Raw genomic sequence first — 18,220 nt, 5'->3', positions numbered from 1 at the left:
TGTGCCTGGCGCCCAGACCGCGTGGCCCTGCAGGCCGGCCACGGCTTGAGGCTCAGGGACACAGGGCGTGGGGGCTCCTGTCCACCACCAGCGCCTAGGGCCGCTTCCCCCGGCCCGTGAGCAGGGCACTGTCCTTACCGCCTGGGCAGCGGTCGCCCACCAGGCCCAAGGCCAGGCCCAGAGAGCCTTTGGCTCCGTTCACAGCCCGCCGGGTGGGGCCTGGAAGCCAGAGCAGGCCCGAGGTGGGCGTCCAGGACTGGCCTGGCTGACCCAGCCCCCCGCTGGCCACACCCACCGCCTTCTTGGACTTCTTCTTGGTGGAGCGAGCCTTCTTGGCCTTCTCGATCACGGCGTAGAGCGCAAAGCAGAGCCGGGCCATGCGCGGCAGGTCACGGACGCTGATGTCGAACTCCAGCCTCTGCTTCCACACGGGCTCCGAGCACACGCTCACCTCCGAGCTGGACACCGTCTTGCACAGCGTCTCGTTGCCGTGGAAGAGGCCGGCCTGCACCACCAGCTGGAGGGGGAGGGTGCGGGGCGCTGGCAGGCGGCAGAGGCCGGGCCCTCCGCCCTCCGCCCTCCAGGCCTCCAGCCCGGCAAAGCTCCCAGCGCCGACGCACCGTGTCTTTGCCTTTCCCGGACCCCATTTCCCACGTTGGAGCCGGCGGTGCCTCACGGGCGCCCGCTGATTGGGCAGGAGTAAGGGCTGTGCGACCCTCCCCTGACCCGGCTTCGGACTCCCCTCCGGACTTCGGTAGCTCAAGGGCCCTTCCAGCTCCGACACCAGGGCCCCCCGCGGCTCAGGATCACCAGAGGCTTCAATGTGACGCCTGAGCACCCCCCATGACAGCCCTCACTGCCCACCCAGCCCCTCCTCGACCATCCCACAGGCACCCCGCCAGGCGTGTCCTGCTGACACAGAGGCCCCAGTGGAAAGGGTTCCCCAAAGAGACCACCCTCTGGGCCACTGGGCACCTGCCACCCGGGCAGTAAAGCCTGCACCCCACGGGCTGCAGGGGCTGCAGCTGGGGGCGGCCGCCCCTCCCCCTCCGGCTCTCCCTGCCCCCCTGGACGCGCCCCTGAGTGCCCCCGGCCCCAGCCCAGCTGAAGCAGCCCTGTCCCCAGGCTGCGGTGGTTTTCATGTCCCCGGGCTGAGCCCAGCCCCACAGCCTTCACCAGCGTCAAATACCCAGAACTCGCTGGGCTCTTCTCCGAATCGGCTGCTCCAGTCCCCCTCCTTCCTGTTTTGAAGCGGCTCGTAGCCACCCCAGGCAGGGATGCTGGGTAATGTGGTCAGGTGGCTTTCATAGTGTGACCCCCCCTTCTTCCTCTGCCGCCCCTCTAGGCCACAGCCACCTTGTTTGTGCAGAAAACACGCCGGATCCCGTCCCAGATCCCAGCCCCCAGCCCCTACCTTCATCCGCTCGTCGGCATTCACTTTGCTGCCCTGGATAAGCTCGATGCAGAAGGGTTGCTCCAGGGCCCACAGGGAGGTAGAGGAGGGCTGGACAGTGGGTGGAGGGGCAGGGCCATTAGCAGCGGGAACACAAGGCTCTCTGGACACCAGCAAGGCCTGTGGCCACTGGGGTGCCGTGGGTTCGTGCCTGCCCACAGCTCCGCTGGTCAGCGCCCCGGGGCCCAGCGCCCCTGTGCTCCGTGGGGGGCTTGGGAAGCCCCCCCACCCCACCAGGTAGCCACCCAAGCTCAAACTGTCAATACCAACCAAGGGCATGAGACCAGGGCCCCCGGCCCCCCGGCCCCCAGCCAGCCCTGGCCTTGCCCAGTAGACTCATGGCTGGACACGTGTGGGAGGGAGGCGGGAGGGGGTCGCGCGGTGCCCGCTCACCTTCTTCATGGGAATGGGGGGTGGTTTGGTGCGCGGCTTTTGGACTTGGGGGGCGGGGTTGCTCTGCTCGTCCCGCATGGCCAGGATGGAGGAGGAGTGCACCATGGTGAGGTGGGGGGTCAGCCCGCTGTGCAGGCAGCTGCAGATATACTGGGGGGGGCAGTGAGCTGTGGGTGGGTGGCCCCCACCCTGCCCACACAGGTGGCTGCAGGGGTCACGCCCACGCTGACCACTGCCTGTCCCCGGCCCTGAGGGCCGCTCCTGCCGGCTCCCTGCCCATCCCTGGCTGCCGGCAAATGGAGCCCCCTGGGCGCACAGGGAGGGGCAGCTGGCCCAGAGGAGGCCGTCGCTGTGGCCCCCAAGGCCCGGCCCGGCGCCGGGAGAAGGGCCCCGCGGCCCCACCCAGCAGCTCAGCCTCACCTGGAACTGGCAGAGCGGGTAGCTGCCGTACAGGTACTCGTGCCTGCCGTTCACCTGCAGGGTATAGTCCTCGGGCTGCTCCACCAGCGGCTGCCGGAAGACCGTGGCCTTCTTGCGCAGGGCGGAGGCCATCAGCGCCAGGGGTGCGTCTCTGGTGGACACCTGGAAGGTGAAGCTCTCCTAGGGGAGGGGGGAGGGTCAGCCCTCGGCCCTTGGGGAAGCCGGACTCCGGTGCCTCTGCCCGCAGCAAGCTCGCCCCACCCCTGGACGTGAGCTCCCCGGGGGCACGCGGCCATCACCCAGGAAAGGAGTGGACCAAGGACCAAGGACCTGGGCTCAGACGGCCTCACCGAGCTGCCCGGCACCCCGCCAACGCCCCCGGCCTGGGCAGGAGGGCGTCCGGGAAGCCGACAGCCCCGCAGGGACAGTCTGGGCAGGGGCCCCCGGCTTACCTCGCTGCCCTCGAACTTGACGTTGACCAGGAGGGCCCGGCTGGGCAGCCGGGGGGTGCTCCGGGCCGAGGGCTCCAGCTGCAGCGGGAAGCTGTACTGCAGCCAGGCCTCCCAGCCCAGCTGCTGCCGCCGGACGGCCGCCTCCTCACAGAACTGGCGCATCTTGACCCGGAAGTCGTTCACCTCGGGGTCACGCAGGGAGTCGAACTCGTGCAGGCCTGAGGGGCAGGGCGGACGGTGGGTGGGGGCCGGGCGTGCGGGCGGCCGGGCGGCGCAGGGCCGGGGCCTACCTTTGCCGATGAGGAGGCTGATCTGGGAGTTGATGACTTTCCTCGCCCGGTCGCCCTCGCGGGCCACCAGCCGCAGGACGGGCAGGAAGGGCTGGACGTCACACAGACGCCGCTGCTCGTCCTCGAGCTCCTGCTGCTCTGCTGTCTGGTTGACGCAGGTGAACACGTAGGCCTCGGGGTCGCTGAGCATGTGAAACAGCGGCTCATACTGGGCGCGATGCCACAGCACCTGGCGGCACAGCGGGCGGGTTGGCGCGGCGGGCTGGCCTCAGTCCACAGCTCGTCCAGCCAGAGGGCCGAGGCCGGTCCCGGGGCTGCCTGCCTTCTGGACCCGGGGGGCACGGTCTGTGTGGGCCCTCAGGGTCATCACTCCGCCCTTTACACACTGTCAACTAATCCAGAAGCTGTCAACACACCGAGCGGGTCCTCGGAAGCTGGGCTGCTCAGCCCAGGCTGTCAGCGAGCCCCGGGTGGTGTCCCGGGCACCACCAAGCGAAGCCCCCGAACATCAGCGCGTCAGTGCAAAGGTGTTCACAGGGAGAAGACAGGGAGAAGGAGCGGCCCAGCTCTGCTGCTCGGGGGCAGGTGGTGGCACCCCAACACAGAAAGGCAGCACGGAAGAAGGATCATTTCCCCCAAAATGATGTGGTGTATGTACGCACTGGAATACGACTCAGCTATAAAAAAGGGGTGCCCAGAGCTAGGGGCATGGGGTTTCCAGAATGCACCTGCTGCGGGAGAACCCTGAGCTGCAGTGCAGCCCACATCACCGGGAGTTTCCTGAACCCGCAGAAATACCGATCCAAACCAACAAGTGCCAGGCTAACATTTCTCCAGCGGGGCCTTCACGCGGCGTCTTGGGCTGCGAGGCCTAGAATGTCTGCTATCTGGCCCCTGGTGTAAGCGAAAATACGAAGAATCTGAAATCCAGCGAGTGTGACATGACACACGGACTGGCGGTCAGAGCCCCTGTGCTCTGGCGCAGGGGAGCCCAGCAGCCTTGAAGGGGGTAAGTACAGCAAGCCAACCGCATGAATGCTACACCTCAAAAATCAACAAAATAATCTGAATTATCACCGAAAACACAAGGCTGTCTGGGGGGTGGGGGAGAATCCAGAAACGAGCGGTACTAAGTGTGGGTGTCTCCTAGGGCTGGTGCCTACGTCATTTTTCCCTTCTTTTCTTACTTTCCTACATTTCAATGGGTCCCTATTACTTTTGAAATTAAAAAATAATAGTAATTTTGAAAGAAATCTCTCAGGGAGGGAACACTGGGAAAGCATCCCAGGGACAGTCTCCCCCATCTCTCCTATCTGCCCGGCACCCCACCCCACCACTCCAAAGTACAGCTTTTAAAATTCAGAGGTGACACCAGTTCCTCTGGCGTGACCCGTTTGGAAAGTCATGAGACGTTTCCCACCAAGTACCCCCCGGGATCCAATCCCGTATTCGGCAAGCCGCCCTGAGAGTTACTCTACACGTCCAAAAACTACCTCCAGAGATGTTTACTATGATGACAGCTCTGAAGACAGAAAGCTGGGCCGCCCTTTTCTGCACCAAGGGTGAGTGTGTTTCCAGGCTAGAGAAAGTTAGGGCCACTGGGGAGTGGCACCCCAGGACGGGAGGGAAATGCACTTAGAGCAACAATTATGTCTATCTTTTAAAATGCATTTCCCCCCAAAATGATGTGGTATGTGTATGCACTGGAATACTACTCAGCTATAAAAAAGGAAAGCTAAAATCTGGCCACTTCTGACAACATGGATGGGACTGGGGAGGACGATGCTGAAGTAAAGTAAGTCAGAAGGGGAAGGACACGCTCTGGATGGTTTCACTCAGGTGTGGACAATAAAGAACAAAGGTAGTGAATAAACTAAACCAAGACAAATCCGGAAGGGGCTGGGCGGGGGGCGGGGGCGACGTTGGGGAGACTCTCGCGCTGTGGTGAGGATTGCTGGTGTTCTGGCGGGGTGTGATTACATGCATCTGAAGGGGTGTGAATCTGGACCCCCAAAATAATGATACAAACCAACACCACCTCAAAAAAAAAAAAAACTCATAGAAATAAATACAAATCACATGACATCAAGTGAAATGAAATCCAAGTCCGAGAAGCCACGCGTGTGACGTCAGCTCCGAGCCCAGGGCGAGTCTGAAGGCGGGGGTGTACCTTCTTGATGGTGCTGAGGTTGGCATTTCGGGACACCGGGAAGTTCAGGTAGACCCCTGTGGGCAGCAGGAAGTCAACGGACACGCTCTGGCTCTCCTCCTTGGTCCAGAATTCCATGGGGCAGTCAACCCCGGGGGGCATCCTGCTCCTCACTTCCCAGACGCCAGCTGTCCTGGAACGGAAGCGAAGGCAAAATGAGCCCCACCGTCAAGGGGGTCCTTAGGGGGTCCTTGGAGAGCCCATTTGGAAAACACGTCAGGACCTCAGACAGCAGGAGGCTGGGGACAGCGCCCGGCATGGCCCCCTGCGGCCGCCCCAAGCGCCCCCAGCCTTGAGCCCTCAGGGTGCTCCGTCTGCATCTTTCTCTGCAGCGCCCTAAGTCCAGCAGACCCCCGCCTAGTCATTTTTCTTCTAGACCACACACCGTGGGTGACCCCGCCGTGGCCAGAGGGCTGGTAAAAGTGGGAAGTGGCCGGTCAGCGGGTCAGGCAGGCCCACACTCGAGAAAACAAAGGCTCAGTTCTTAGAAACGTTCTTAGCAGGAACCAAATGTCTTAAAATGACTTTGACCATCAAAGAAGTTCTTGAGATCGCCGGAGGCAATGCCCCAGCCTTGCCCACCCTCAGCAAGTAGCAGGTTACAGACACAACCAGTCTCCTATCGCAGCGGCCACCTGCTCCCCCTGCGCCACCACCTGGACTCCTGTTGTGATCATTTCCGGCGTGTTGTTATGCTAACAGGTATCACCAACAGGCCCCACATTTTGCATGGTTCGCAAATTTGTGGGACTCGAAGCTGCTGTGACTGGCCTTTGCCTTCGGCATATTTCACTGTGCAAATAAACCACCATCTTTTCAGCCCTCCGCTGTTGATGATCGTCAAGGTTTCTTTCTGGTTCCTCTACCAGCGCTACAATGGACTTGTTCCCTCTCCTTGAGGACCTGTGAGTCTCCAAGAGAAACAGAATATAAACCACACACAGAAAGCCAGAGATACTGGTAGCCGCATTACATTATTTGACGCTCTATATCCAAAATACAGTCGCTTCCATGTTATCACTGGAGACAAGTAACGAATGAGCTGTTTCATATTGTCTTGGTATTACGTCTTTGAAAGCTGGTACTTTAGCTTTTACATTCACGCTTTCCTATAGGCCACAGCGGTAGGTTTTCATCAATTTGTAGACTTGGACAACTGACAGGTGCCATGAGGCAGGAGCGTTCCCGACAGTGAGGCCTCTCAAGAAAGGAATCGGTTCTTGAATTTCGATGAATGCAAGTTGAATAAAACGTTAAGAGTGATGCCGTTCCTCAACCACACGCTGCACACCTCAAAGGCTCACGAGTTAAGGCGGGTGGCTGCCACCTGGGCGGGCAGGTGTGCACACACCTGAGCAGGTGTACCTGCACCTTCACCTACTAGGTGGCGCGTTTTCCCGGTGGCTCCGCTGCTGTCCACTGATGTCTCCCGTGGCCAGCGCTGGCCGCTCATCGCTGCCACTCTGCAGGACAGATGTATTTGCCTTTCCCTGATCCCCCATAGAAGTGTCTCCTCTGCAGTCGCTGCTAGGTCCCGCGCCTCTGCCACTGGGGTTTTTAGCAGCGGTTGCTGGGGTTTCTCTGTTTACTACAGGCTCACAGCCTTGGTGGGCCATGTGAGTCGCAAACATCCTGGTCCTCGTCACACCTCGGGGGCTGTCGCCTTTCCACTCGATGGAGTCCTTTTGATTCACAGTCGTGTTCCAGTGTCATCAGACGGCTCCCTGTTGTCTTTGCTGTTTTGTTTTCATTCTTGAGAAAAATACTTCCCAACCCTAAGATCACATCTTCCAGATTTACATGCCTTGAACGCTGATGGAAGGACATGCTGGACTTAAGGGGGCAGTTCTTGCCCCAGGGGGTTCCCCGGCTGAGCTCAGGCCTGGCCGCCCCTCCCCGGGCATCCTGGGCTGGATGCAGAAGTTGCTCTGCTCCACGCCCACCCAGCCCTCTGCTGCTGGTCACCACGGCTGGGATCCACTTCCCCTGATTAGAAAGCCACATCCTACTTGGGGTTCCTCTTTCTGAGAATGGCTGGGTTCCTTTCTGATTCAAAATGTCAGAGACAGCCAGGAACCAGGGGAACCCACTGACCACGGTTGGCTGGACTTGGGTGTCGGGGCACCGTAGGCCAGAGACAGATGAACTCCAGGCATCCTGGGCCTGGCCAAAGGGAAGGGGCTTCCGCTGGCCCCCCCAAGCGTTACGGAAATAAGCCTTCAGTGGCACACAGGCTTCTGGGGTGCAGGCATCTAGGATGGGACAGGAGGAAGGAGGCCTTTCTCCCTCTCTGTGGGCGCAGGACCCGGATGTGGCCACTCACCAGCCCCCGGTATACATAGCCCAGTGACTCTCTGGGACACAGGAGACATCGGGGGTAGTGAACCCCGGAACTCAGGCCTGTTGCAAAAGTGCACGTTGCTACAACTACCTGGCAAAGCATCAGGTCAGCAACACTGGACACTGGTGTGCAGGGCGACCCAGCACCCCCGGAAGGGGGACACCCAAGGAAGCGCACCCCTGAGTCCCCGCAGAGTGTCAGCGCATCCCAGGACACGATGTGGCACAACAGCAGGTCCCCGGGCCACGGTCACTGCGTCCAGCATCGGCGAGGGCTTTTTTTCTCATCAACGTTACAGTGAAAGGGCGTTGACTAGAGACGTGAACCGAGGCCCGGCCGTGCATGGGCAGCCACAGTGTCCCCGAGGCCGGGCGCTGCTGTCCCCACAGCCTGGAGGGGACGTCGCACGCCCAGGCGTGGCCAGGGGAGGATGCTGCCTCATTGCCGGCCGGTTGCCAGCGCAGGGCAGCAACAGCCCAGAACTCCGGCACACAGGAGTCTCGCAGACGAGAGGAGGCGGGAGCCGGGCCTCACACAGAGCTGACCCATGATGGGAGGAGGGAGAAATAGGGGCTCCCGGGGAGGGCAATGCTGGAGAGCGTCCTGGGGAGCAGGGGCGCCGTCACTCGCTGCCTCTTAATCTGGGAGCTGGGAGTTTGCCTTCAGTTCAAGAGGCCCAGGGGGCTGACGCCCCGCCTCGCTGTCAGAGGGCCGACGCCCTGAGTCTCCCTTCCCGTGGCCTCTCGGGGACACACGTGGCTGTTCACATACCCCAGGTCCAGGGTCGTTTCACTGCAATGTTGATGAGAAAAAAATCCCTGCAGATGCTGGACGGGGCAGCTGCCGGGCACATGGGGTGCGGGAGGGGTGAGTGGCGGGGTGTGCAGGGACCAGAGCCTGTGGGTCTTGAGAACAGGGAGGCACCGGGGGTTCCTCAGAGCTGTGGCAGCCCACGGGGGTTCAGGTCAGGCACTCGGGGGAGTGGCAGGTGTGGGTGGACGGCGGCGGCTGGATCTGAGGCGCTGAGGCTGGAGACAGGCAGGGTCAAGGCCTAGGAGCTGGGGACACTGGCAGGAATTCACCAAGTGGGGGTGTGAGAGCGAGAGACGTTGGGGAAACGAACCAGCGAGAGCTCCCGCCGGCGCCACCAGTCTACGCTGCTCGTCGCACAGCAGTGGCGATGGTCGCGGGCCACGGGGCAAAGCCCAGGTTGGGGTCAGGGCAGAGAGCTTCGGAGTCGCAGGACGACTTGGGACAAGCAGGCCGCACACCGAGGTGGGGCCACAGGCACCGCAATGGCCCAGAGGAGAGGGCCCGGCCGGCGGCGCCCGGGGAACCCACCAGAGACAGCCGAGCGCCCCGCCGGCCCTCCGGGGTCCCGAGCCGACCTCTCCGCCTGCACGCCTGGGCCAGCACACAGCAGCCACGCACTCTGCCCACTTCAGCCTCCCGCCGGCACGGCCCACAGCGGGGGGACGGGGCCACAGGGCCGGCCTGGTCTCCGGTCCCTGGTGTCCGTCACGGCCCCCGGGCAGCCGTTCTTGCCGTCGAAGAACAGAACCTCTGCGGCTCCGAACAGCCGCACAGGGGTTCTCCAAAGCGCCCACAGAAGTGCTCACGCGGGGGCTGGGGGGCTGGGGGGCTGCTCCGGGCCCTGACGTATTTACGAGCAAGGGGGGCGCACGGGGTGCTCTGGATGGAGCGCCCCACAGGCACAAACGCCTCTTCCAGACCGGGGCGAAGCTGCAGCCTCTCTAATAAACAGCCCCCGGGGCGGGCGGGGCTGCGGGCCAGCGGCCTGTCCCCCACTCAGGACTGGAAGGTCCCTTCATTCCCTCTGAAGGGCCACCATCGTGAGGCTCTGAGCAGGCATCTCCGGGGCCGTGTGTCCCCACACCTCTCAGGGGCTGTCGCGAGCGGCGCTCTGCTCTCGGCAGCAGCCACTGTCCAGGCTGTTGGCACCCAGCTGTCCCCCTGGGTGCCAGTCACACGCTGGGCAGTGGCTTCCCGGGGACACGTGCGTCACCCTCCGCAGGCTGGCAAGGACAGCAGCAGGGAGGGGTGAAGGTGGACACCCCTCGCTCGGGCGCCTGGGCCTGAGCAACCTGCAGGTGTCACCTCTGGAGCAAGAGCCGGAGTCCCCCGGGCCATTCCTGCACTTGTCCTCCGAGAACAAAGCATCTGTGCTACCCCAGGATTTCAGAGCTGAAAATTACAACCCCAACAGGTCAAGAGAAGAGCCATGGCCACAGACACTTCTTAAAGGCAGTGACCCACGTTGTCCAAGTATCTGTCATCAACCCAGGCGGCGCGGTGCGGGCCCAGCAGCCGAGCTGGGAGCCAGGCCCCGTGGGCCGGCTTCCCGCAGCGGGCGGCTCCGCCTGGCCGCTCAGACGCCCAGGGCGCCCCGGAGCCAAGCGGTTGCTGCCCAGCCACTCGCCCACAGAGGAGTGGACGCTCTCTGCTGCCCGACGACACTTAGCGGCCTGGTTCACGCGACACTTAGCGGCCTGGTCAAGGGTACTTGACCCCGATGTCCTATCCCCACGGAGTTCCCGGACACTTGCCCTAAAAGAGCTTTCCAGAAACCGCCATCTGCTTTGGTGGCCAGAAGCCCAGAGATCCTCCAGTCACAAGCTCCGGAGCCCTCCCAGCCCAGAGGGTGGCCGCTCCGCCAGCCTGCGCAGTTACTCCCACCGCGGGTATTGATGCGAGCGTCTTAGTTCAACTTGCCCGTCGAGGGGTGGGGGTCTGACAAGTGAGGGCAGGCGCTGTCAGGAGCTAACGGAGAAGACGAAAAGAATTAAGGGCCTCTCCTGGGGGTGCAGCAGGTTAAAGCGCAGCACTATGACGCTGCTCCCAGCCACTTCAGCCTGAGTTCCATCTCTGGCCAGGGAGTGACCCCCAGAGCGTGGCAGACCCCTCCGGTCTCCCCGCTGCTCCCCTCAGCAGTGGATTTCAGTGATCCTGTTCTGCTCCCCTCTCTGTCTCTAGGGAGTCCACTCACCACATGCACCTATGGCCTGTACCCCAGCTCTTCTACACAAAAAATGAATACATAAAATCTTTTTTTTTTTAAATGGTCAAAATGGTAAAGTTTTATTAGGTATATTTTACCACCACTGCCTGTCTTGCTCCCCGCTCTGTCTCTGGTGAATCCTCTCAACCCCCGCACCTCTGGCCTGTGCCCCAGTTCTTGTATGCCTAAGTAGATAAATCTTTAAAAACAAAAAGAGTTAAAAGGAAACATGATGATGTTGGGTAGTGAGACTTGGGATGGAATAAAAGGGGCTTTGGAGGACGGTCTTCTTTGGAGGGCAGGAGATGCTCTGGCAAGATCACACTTAAGGTGGAGCCAGAAGATGAGGAGGCGGCAAAGATGTACAAGGCGGGGCTTCAGGGAGTTGGGACCGGACGTGCAAAGGCCCTGAGGGGGGAGACCAGGGACCTGGAGTCAAGGGCCAGAAGGGGAGAGGACCCCAGACGGAGCAAGGAGCCCAAGGCTGTCCCCGAAGGGCTTGAGGCCAAGGAGGGAGGTGGCCTGGCTGACAGAGAAGGTGGCTGGGGAGGCTGTGAGGGGGGAGGCAAGACTGCACGCAGTCAGCAGTCAGCCCGGCCTGAGCCGGGGCCAGACTAGAGAGGGAAGGGGCCAGTCCCCTGCACCCAGCGCCCAAAGGAGCAGGATTCCCACCGCCCAGGCTTGTGTTAAGAATCTTGAGGCAAAGATCTGAATCTGCAGAGCAGGAGAGGGATGGTCCAGGCTCCCCAGCTGAGCAGATGTGCGTCATTCTCCCGAAACACGGAGCCTTCGGGGAACCACCTAAGCGTGTCTCCAGGAGACCCCGACTCTACCAGCATCTTCATCCCTGGTGGTGCTGGAGTCTGCCGGGCCTCCCGGGTGGCACAGGGTTACGCCGCACCACTATGAAGCTGTCCCGGCCCCTGCAGCAGGAGTTCGATCCCTGGCCAGGGAGGGACCCTCAGGGCACAGCAGACCTCTCCTGTCTCCCTGCTGCCCCCTCAGCAGTGGATTTCAGTGGATCCACCTGCTCTGCTCCCCACTCTGTCTCTGGGGAATCCTCTCACCCCTGCACTCCGGGTGCTGGTCTGCACCCAGCTCTTCTATGCAAAAATGAATGAGTGAGTGAAGGAGTCTTCCAGAGCCACCAGTCTTGGCAAGGGAGCCCCGAAACTCCAGTGCAGGCAGCATCTCTGCTGTCCTCTGCTCCAAAGCTACTGTGAGTGGGGGTCCTCTGGACGGGGTGTCGTGTAACCAGTCAATCACCGGAAGGAAATTCCCAGCACCCAGTAGGCCATCACGAAGACAGGCCTGGGACTGAGGAGGAGGGTTTTGTCTGACACACTGAGTTCCTGCAGGAGAAAAGGGGCTGGAGGCGATGGCTGGAAGGGATGAAATAATGTGGGGTGCAGCGTCCCCACGTCCACACGGGAGGCCGCTGAGGACAGGACCTGCACTGCTCTCTTTGTCGTCGCCTGACTTCAGTCTCCTCGCTCTTCTCTCTCCTTTATTCGCTCCCATTTTAAATATGTCTCCCTGGAGCTTACATTATTTAATAGGACAGTCATTTTTACTTAACGATTGAAAAAAGAAAAAAATCCTCAATGGGGGAAACCAAGACTGACATCAAAGAGCGAGAGGCAGAGGTCTCTGGAAATTCTGTTCTAAAGCAAGAACTGACGCCTGCTGCCATTTCAGGGGGGGAATGAGCCAGCTACACAACTAGTTTGATCCCAACTATCTTCTGTGAGGTTCAGTTCATGGGCTCCCAGGGGAGCCCAGCAACACTACACATCAAATGAGTGGAAAAGAATGGAAACAACAAATGCTGGTGAGGACGTGGAGAAAAAGGTACTGTCACCCACTGCTGGTGGGAACGCAAGCTGCTGAGTCTCTATGGAAACAGGCATGGAAATTTCCTAAGAAAATAAAAGTGGAAACTTCAGACGATCCGCCAGTATCTCTGCTAGCTATTTATCCAAAAAACATGACAACTCTAACACTGAAGTGCTGACCTACTCCTTTGTCAGAGCAGGCACTCACTGCTTACTACTGCCAAGTCACGAACCCAACCTAAGTGCCATCCATTGACGGCTGGTAAAGAAATTGTGGCACATGAATTCGGTGGAATACTATACAGCTGTTTAAAAGCAGATAGCACTGTCTTCTGTAACAAAATTGATGGGCCTCAAGGTCTGTTTTGTTAAATGCAGTAACTCAGGAAGTGAAAGAGAGATATCAGGTGGTTTCACTGTGGAATATAAATAACCAAAAAAAATATGTTGGCAAAACACAAGAAAAATAAATCATAGACTTTGTGAAAAAATGTACTGGTTATCATCAGGAACAGGCAGGTAGGAAGAGGTGGAGGAGAGAAGTAGACAGGGTATTGGCACAGTGGTTCAGGGGTGGGCCAGGGGATCACAGGCACACATGGAGGAGTAAAAAATGTAACCCCCAAATTAAAATAACAATCAATTAATTTTTTTAAAAACAGGAGAAAGATCCATTGACTCAAATCTGGTCATTCTGGAACTTTAGGGATTACCCCTAGGGAGGAAGGCAATTTTTTTTAAGCTACACACACAAGGATATATGCACTGTGGCATTGTGGGTGAAAAAGATGAATTGAAAATAAGTGACAGTAAATTCGCATATACAGTGGAAGTGAACACTGTTTGTAAAATGCCACCTGTGTGTACCACAGCCCTGCAACAGTTCCCACATTAAATGAAACTGAAATGCACAAACTATGGGGACAAACATGAAAACAGCTATGTTATGAGTAGACGATGGCATTTGTCATAATAGCATCTTTTATGGCTTAATTCTCATGAAAGTTTAAAATTAGCACTCAGTTTTAAAATATACACTAAAATGCTGCAGGGGGGAAATAAATGAGCTGTTTCCTGACCTCCACAACCGAACACACCACCACCAAGCAGTTTCAGTTGATTTAGGGAGTTTTTAAATATCTCCATTTCTAAATAACAAGATGATATTAAATTCTTGTCAACTTTCATCTTCTTCCCGTAGATGAGTTGATGCTTTCCTACACATAAACACACACATGTAGCCTGTCTTCCACCTTCTGATTATAGCTATGTGATCACATTTTTGCTAATCAATCTTTAGTGCTTACATCATCATGACTACATAAATAATGTTCAAAGTTAAGACATGTGGTTTACTCTGATTTTATTTCCATTCTTGTTCAATTTTTTGTTAGTCCCATAGTTTTGTTAGTCCTATAGTTGATTATAGTTCTTAAAGTAAGTTGCCTTATTTTAAATTTTCTTTTTGATGTACAACTATATAACTTTCCCACACTGTAATAAAACTATAACAATTATAATACAGCAAAGAGGTCCAATAGCCCATCAGCTTCATCCCCCTATCTCCTTGGCACTTTTCTTCCTGGTGCTCTCAACTATCTTGCTCAGAATTGGACTGGTTGCTCTCTAGACCAACTGCCCAAGAGTAGTACTGGGACTTCTCTTCACCACCATGATAGGAATTCTCTTCACTCCACCAGTCAGGTCCCTGGTTGCAAGGAAAGAAGCAGATCTCACTGATCAAGCAGGAAAGAAGCTGATACATTAGCTGATATATTTGTTGCACTGTGAGGAGTTTCATAGTTCTGTTGGAGAATTGGAAGAAAATGTATTCACTGATACATTGAAAATAAAGTAAACAAAAAGATGAGGCACTGGTAAAGTAATATGGTTTTATATAAAAAAAGATGAGGCAACTATCAACTTCAGGAAAAACAGAAAGCTAAGCAAGAAAAGAAATATAACTAGATGGACTATAGTATAAAATCGTATCTGATGGCAAAGCTGATGTTGTTGAGAACTGATGCCAGTGTGTTCCTACCATTTCTGTACCAAGAACTTGATTTTTCAGCCCTTCACTTTTGTTGATATGGATATAGCCTATGCTCCATCCCTCTTCTCTTCTCTGTCAAAACACGACTTTATCGCATCTCATCACTGGAGCCCAGGCCATGGCCCCAACTATAAGAGGATACTTTTCAGTTCCCATGGTGGAGTGGGTGCTTATTTTTTCTCCACACCCCAAGACTTAAAGTAATAGTTGAAATACAGAAAGTCACTAGGCAGCTGAATCGAAGGAGAATAAGAGACACTGGACTTTGCACCATTTGTTGTTCGTAGTTTAAGAAATACAGATTTTTTAAAGATATATGAATTTTCAAAAATGTCATCCTCTCCACCTCTTGTATCCCTTTTCAAGGACGCTGCTGAAAGATGTCCTCCGCTGCTCTCAGCTGCCCTCTCACCATCCTACCTGAGCCCCTCTGGGTGAGCAATGCCTCCAGGAAGCCAGCTACTCTCTGCTGTGGTAGAGGACAGCATGCGGTCTCATGGGCTGAGAGGGTCTGTGGATCTAACACATGCTTTCAGCCCAGCTCCCTCATCTGGTCTCCCATCTTCAGGGATACCCTGGAGCCCCATTCTTAAGGCTGTGGTGGGTCCCAAGCACACCCCAGCCTGCTCCCCACAGCCCTGGGCATTTGGCAATCTCTGTGTGGATTCTCTCCACTGCTTTCCAGCTTCCACAAGTTTCACTCAGGTCTCCACACCTCTACTTCCTTCCCTTATCAAGGGGTCTATACTTTGTTTATTCCTCTAATCCCATTTTGAAACAGAACAGAGAAAAACATGTGTATTCAATCAGCTATGTTCATGTGGAAGTCAGTAGTAATATTTAACAATAAAGACAAACCAAGTCTCAAAAGTGCTTCCCCTCGCCCTCAGCTGGGGATACACAGAAGACTCTCTGGATCTGTGAGGATGATGATACAAGTTATTCTTGCATTTTTTTTTTTTTGTATTTTACAAACTTTTGCCAGTAAATGGGAATTTTTTTATAAGTAAAAAGCATGGGGTATTAGTTATTATTAGAAGACCGCTTCTGGAACAAGAAGCAATCACGCAGAAGAAACTCCCCCCTTCCCCCTCACAGGTCTAAAACTACTCCACGGTTTTCACCTTGTTCAGGGAGAGTCCAGGGTCCCCCTACCTTCTGAAGGTGGAGGAGTGGGATAGGGTACTGAGTGGAAGGAATTCTGGGTCTCTCTCTACCACTAGTATGGTGGTTATCCATTTTTCCTGATTTATAGGTTAAATTTAATATTTTGATCTTTTAAAAGAGACCCACTCTAACAATAAATTTGGGAAAATAGCAACAAAGATCCAGAAAAAAGGAGGTGGGGAAGCCCCCCCAGCATGATACCATATTACAAGCTCACACCCCTTCCCACCCTGAGATGATGTGGCTGCGCCAGTGCTGGGACACGAGAATCACGCCCTGCACCCACGGGTGCACCCACAGAATTCTCATGTACCCACAGGGTGAGCAATGGGGACCGCAGACTCAGAGATCCAGGAGCTTGCTGGCCACACCCAGCTACCTCTGGACTCCCGAGGGGAGGCGTTTAGCCAATGTCCAGCCCATACCCATCTGTAACCTCTGTCTTCCCTGTACAATGAAAAAACAGCATTCATCTTCCAGGGTAACATGCTAGATGTCTGAGGAGATGCTGCTACTGACAAGGACTGTTAACTTTCAGGAGAAACAGTGTGTCCACCTAAGGATCCTTGAGAAACAAAAGCCACTTGCAAAAACTCAGTCCACTTCCTCCGAAGAATATTCTAACTTCTCTACCCGCCCTACCCGTGATGGGCCAGCCCATTCCACCATGACTGGAACAAGTCAAATGCCAAACACTGCAGCTTAATAACCGCTCCGGGCTGGCTCTCAGCAAAGCCATCCCCTCTTTCCCAGGCAGCAGCTCCTCTCCTGGGAAGCTGACCGAGGTCTAGTTCACTTCCCCCCTCCTTGGCGCCTCACACAGATTTAGGTCGTCCTCTTCCTTAAGACTTCAGTCCCACAGAGAGGGTCTCCTGCGGCTCAGAGTCAGGCAGGAGGTTTGTGTTCACATTCTTAACCCCTGTACACAAGGCGCCTCTTCTTCCTTCCCCACGCCGGTCTCCCCCCACCCCCAACCTACCTCTCTGGGGTGGAATAAGAGAGACCCGATGCAGGAGATTAGCTGCTTTAGAATCGATGACGATCATTCCACCCTTGGCTGACTCCGAGCTCCTCATCCATCTGGAAAAAAAACAAAAAGAAAAAATGTAAAAAGAGAGTCTTGGAAACCTGAGCTTTCTCCAACCCCACCTACTCCCTGGCCTGTGACATCCTGCTTGGGGGTTTGTGCGTCCCCCACCTTCCTTTGGTGGTACAGGCACACTCCCGGGTCTAAGGCAGGAGCATGTCCACACAGAGATGACTCAGGTCATTTTTAGGGTTACTTGCTAGTTTAGCTGGGCTGTTGAACGCCAAGATAAGGATCTTGGCCATGCCTGGTCCCTGTTCCATGCAGTGGCTAGAAAGCAGGCTGGCAAACCTGCAGCGCCCTTCGATTCTGAGCCATCCTGGGGGTCGGGGAGTGGGGGGGTCACCCCTCCTGGCTGGAGATGAAAAAGCAGGGTGTGTGGGAGGACCCCCACTCACTGCCTTCTGTAGTTTTCTCCCTCCCTGGGGGCAGCCTCTGGAAAGGAGCTGACCCTAGAAAGAAAGACCCCTGAAAGCCAGCTGGACTCCAGCAGGAGGGTCTGCTCTGTGCCCATCCTGGGCCCCTGGCACTACCTCCAATGCGGGGCTCCTGCCTGGAACCCACAAGGTACCCACCAGGTTGGGGAGGGCTCGCCAGGAGCAGGAAACCTAAACCTTTGGCTTCACCAGACAAAAAGCCCAGCCCTAGAAAGACCCTGGACACTGTGTCTGTTTCAACACCTTCTCAAGGACTGCCAGTTGGAACTCTGGAAGGACACCCCCTGGGCCTGGCCGTGGGAGCCCCGGGAGGCGGGTTTGGGTGATCGCTCCACTCAGCATCCACAGGAGGGTGACAAGGTCTTCCCAGGGCACCCCCATTGGAGAACCAGGAGCTGGGCGTCAGAGAAAGAAACAACTTCCCCCCTGGCCAGTGGAATAACAAGACAAGCAGCCCAGTCCTAGGGAGGTGCACCGGATCGCAGGGAAAGCACTTTCAAAAGGAGCAGAGACAAAGCAAAAGGCGTGGATGGAGCCAGCCGAGGGAAGAGAGTTAGAGACGGCGGGAGAGAATCAGTCCTCAGGAATTCAGGTCAGGAAAACAGAGCCGGACAGAATTCACAAGAGGCAGCGGGGGAGGAGGCGCCACCCGGGGGGCAGGTCCGTCTTCTGCTCCGGCCCTCACGCTGGCCAGACCTCGGGACCTGGCTCTGCCGCCCTCCAGCCCTCCGGGTTCAAGGGCAAGGCTGGGAGGCGCCCGGGGCCAGGATGCTCCGTCCCGAATCGGGGGCAGGGGGAGGGGAGGACGCGCACCGCAACTGCTCGGCCGCTGGCAAGTAAACAGCCTGCCCTGAACAGGCGCGTCCTCCTGCCGAGCCCGCCGCGGGCCCAGTCCGCCCCTCAAGGGCGGCAACGGGACGCCCCACATCCCCGGCCCCCCGCAGGCACAAAAGGGATGCGATCACATCAGGGCTGGGGAACGTGGACTGGCCCGCAGCGGGGAGGCGTGGGGCGAGCGCGCCCCGGCCTCGGCCTCCCGGCAGCGGGGTCCGGTGCGCCCGCCT

General features: G+C 57.1%; 1 protein-coding gene across 1 annotated transcript in view; it reads right to left on the bottom strand.

The window, feature by feature from the left end:
- Positions 1 to 17,334, bottom strand: part of PIK3CD (phosphatidylinositol-4,5-bisphosphate 3-kinase, catalytic subunit delta) — a 22,935-nt gene extending 5,601 nt beyond the window's left edge. Inside the window, exons 1-9 of the mRNA XM_012722066.1 lie at positions 17,295 to 17,334; positions 16,612 to 16,712; positions 5,179 to 5,350; positions 3,009 to 3,237; positions 2,719 to 2,936; positions 2,267 to 2,446; positions 1,847 to 1,996; positions 1,415 to 1,504; positions 97 to 517 (exon numbers count right to left, since the gene is read on the bottom strand). Of these exons, the coding sequence (XP_012577520.1) occupies positions 97 to 517; positions 1,415 to 1,504; positions 1,847 to 1,996; positions 2,267 to 2,446; positions 2,719 to 2,936; positions 3,009 to 3,237; positions 5,179 to 5,319 (1,429 nt within the window). The 5' untranslated portion in view covers positions 5,320 to 5,350; positions 16,612 to 16,712; positions 17,295 to 17,334. The remainder of the gene's footprint in view (positions 1 to 96; positions 518 to 1,414; positions 1,505 to 1,846; positions 1,997 to 2,266; positions 2,447 to 2,718; positions 2,937 to 3,008; positions 3,238 to 5,178; positions 5,351 to 16,611; positions 16,713 to 17,294) is intronic.
- Between the last annotated feature and the right edge of the window lie 886 nt (positions 17,335 to 18,220).

This window comes from Condylura cristata, unplaced genomic scaffold (assembly GCF_000260355.1).
Source record: "Condylura cristata isolate star-nosed mole 26May11 unplaced genomic scaffold, ConCri1.0 scaffold00008, whole genome shotgun sequence".
Lineage (NCBI taxonomy): Eukaryota > Metazoa > Chordata > Mammalia > Eulipotyphla > Talpidae > Condylura > Condylura cristata.
This window is presented reverse-complemented; position numbering and strand designations above follow the sequence as displayed.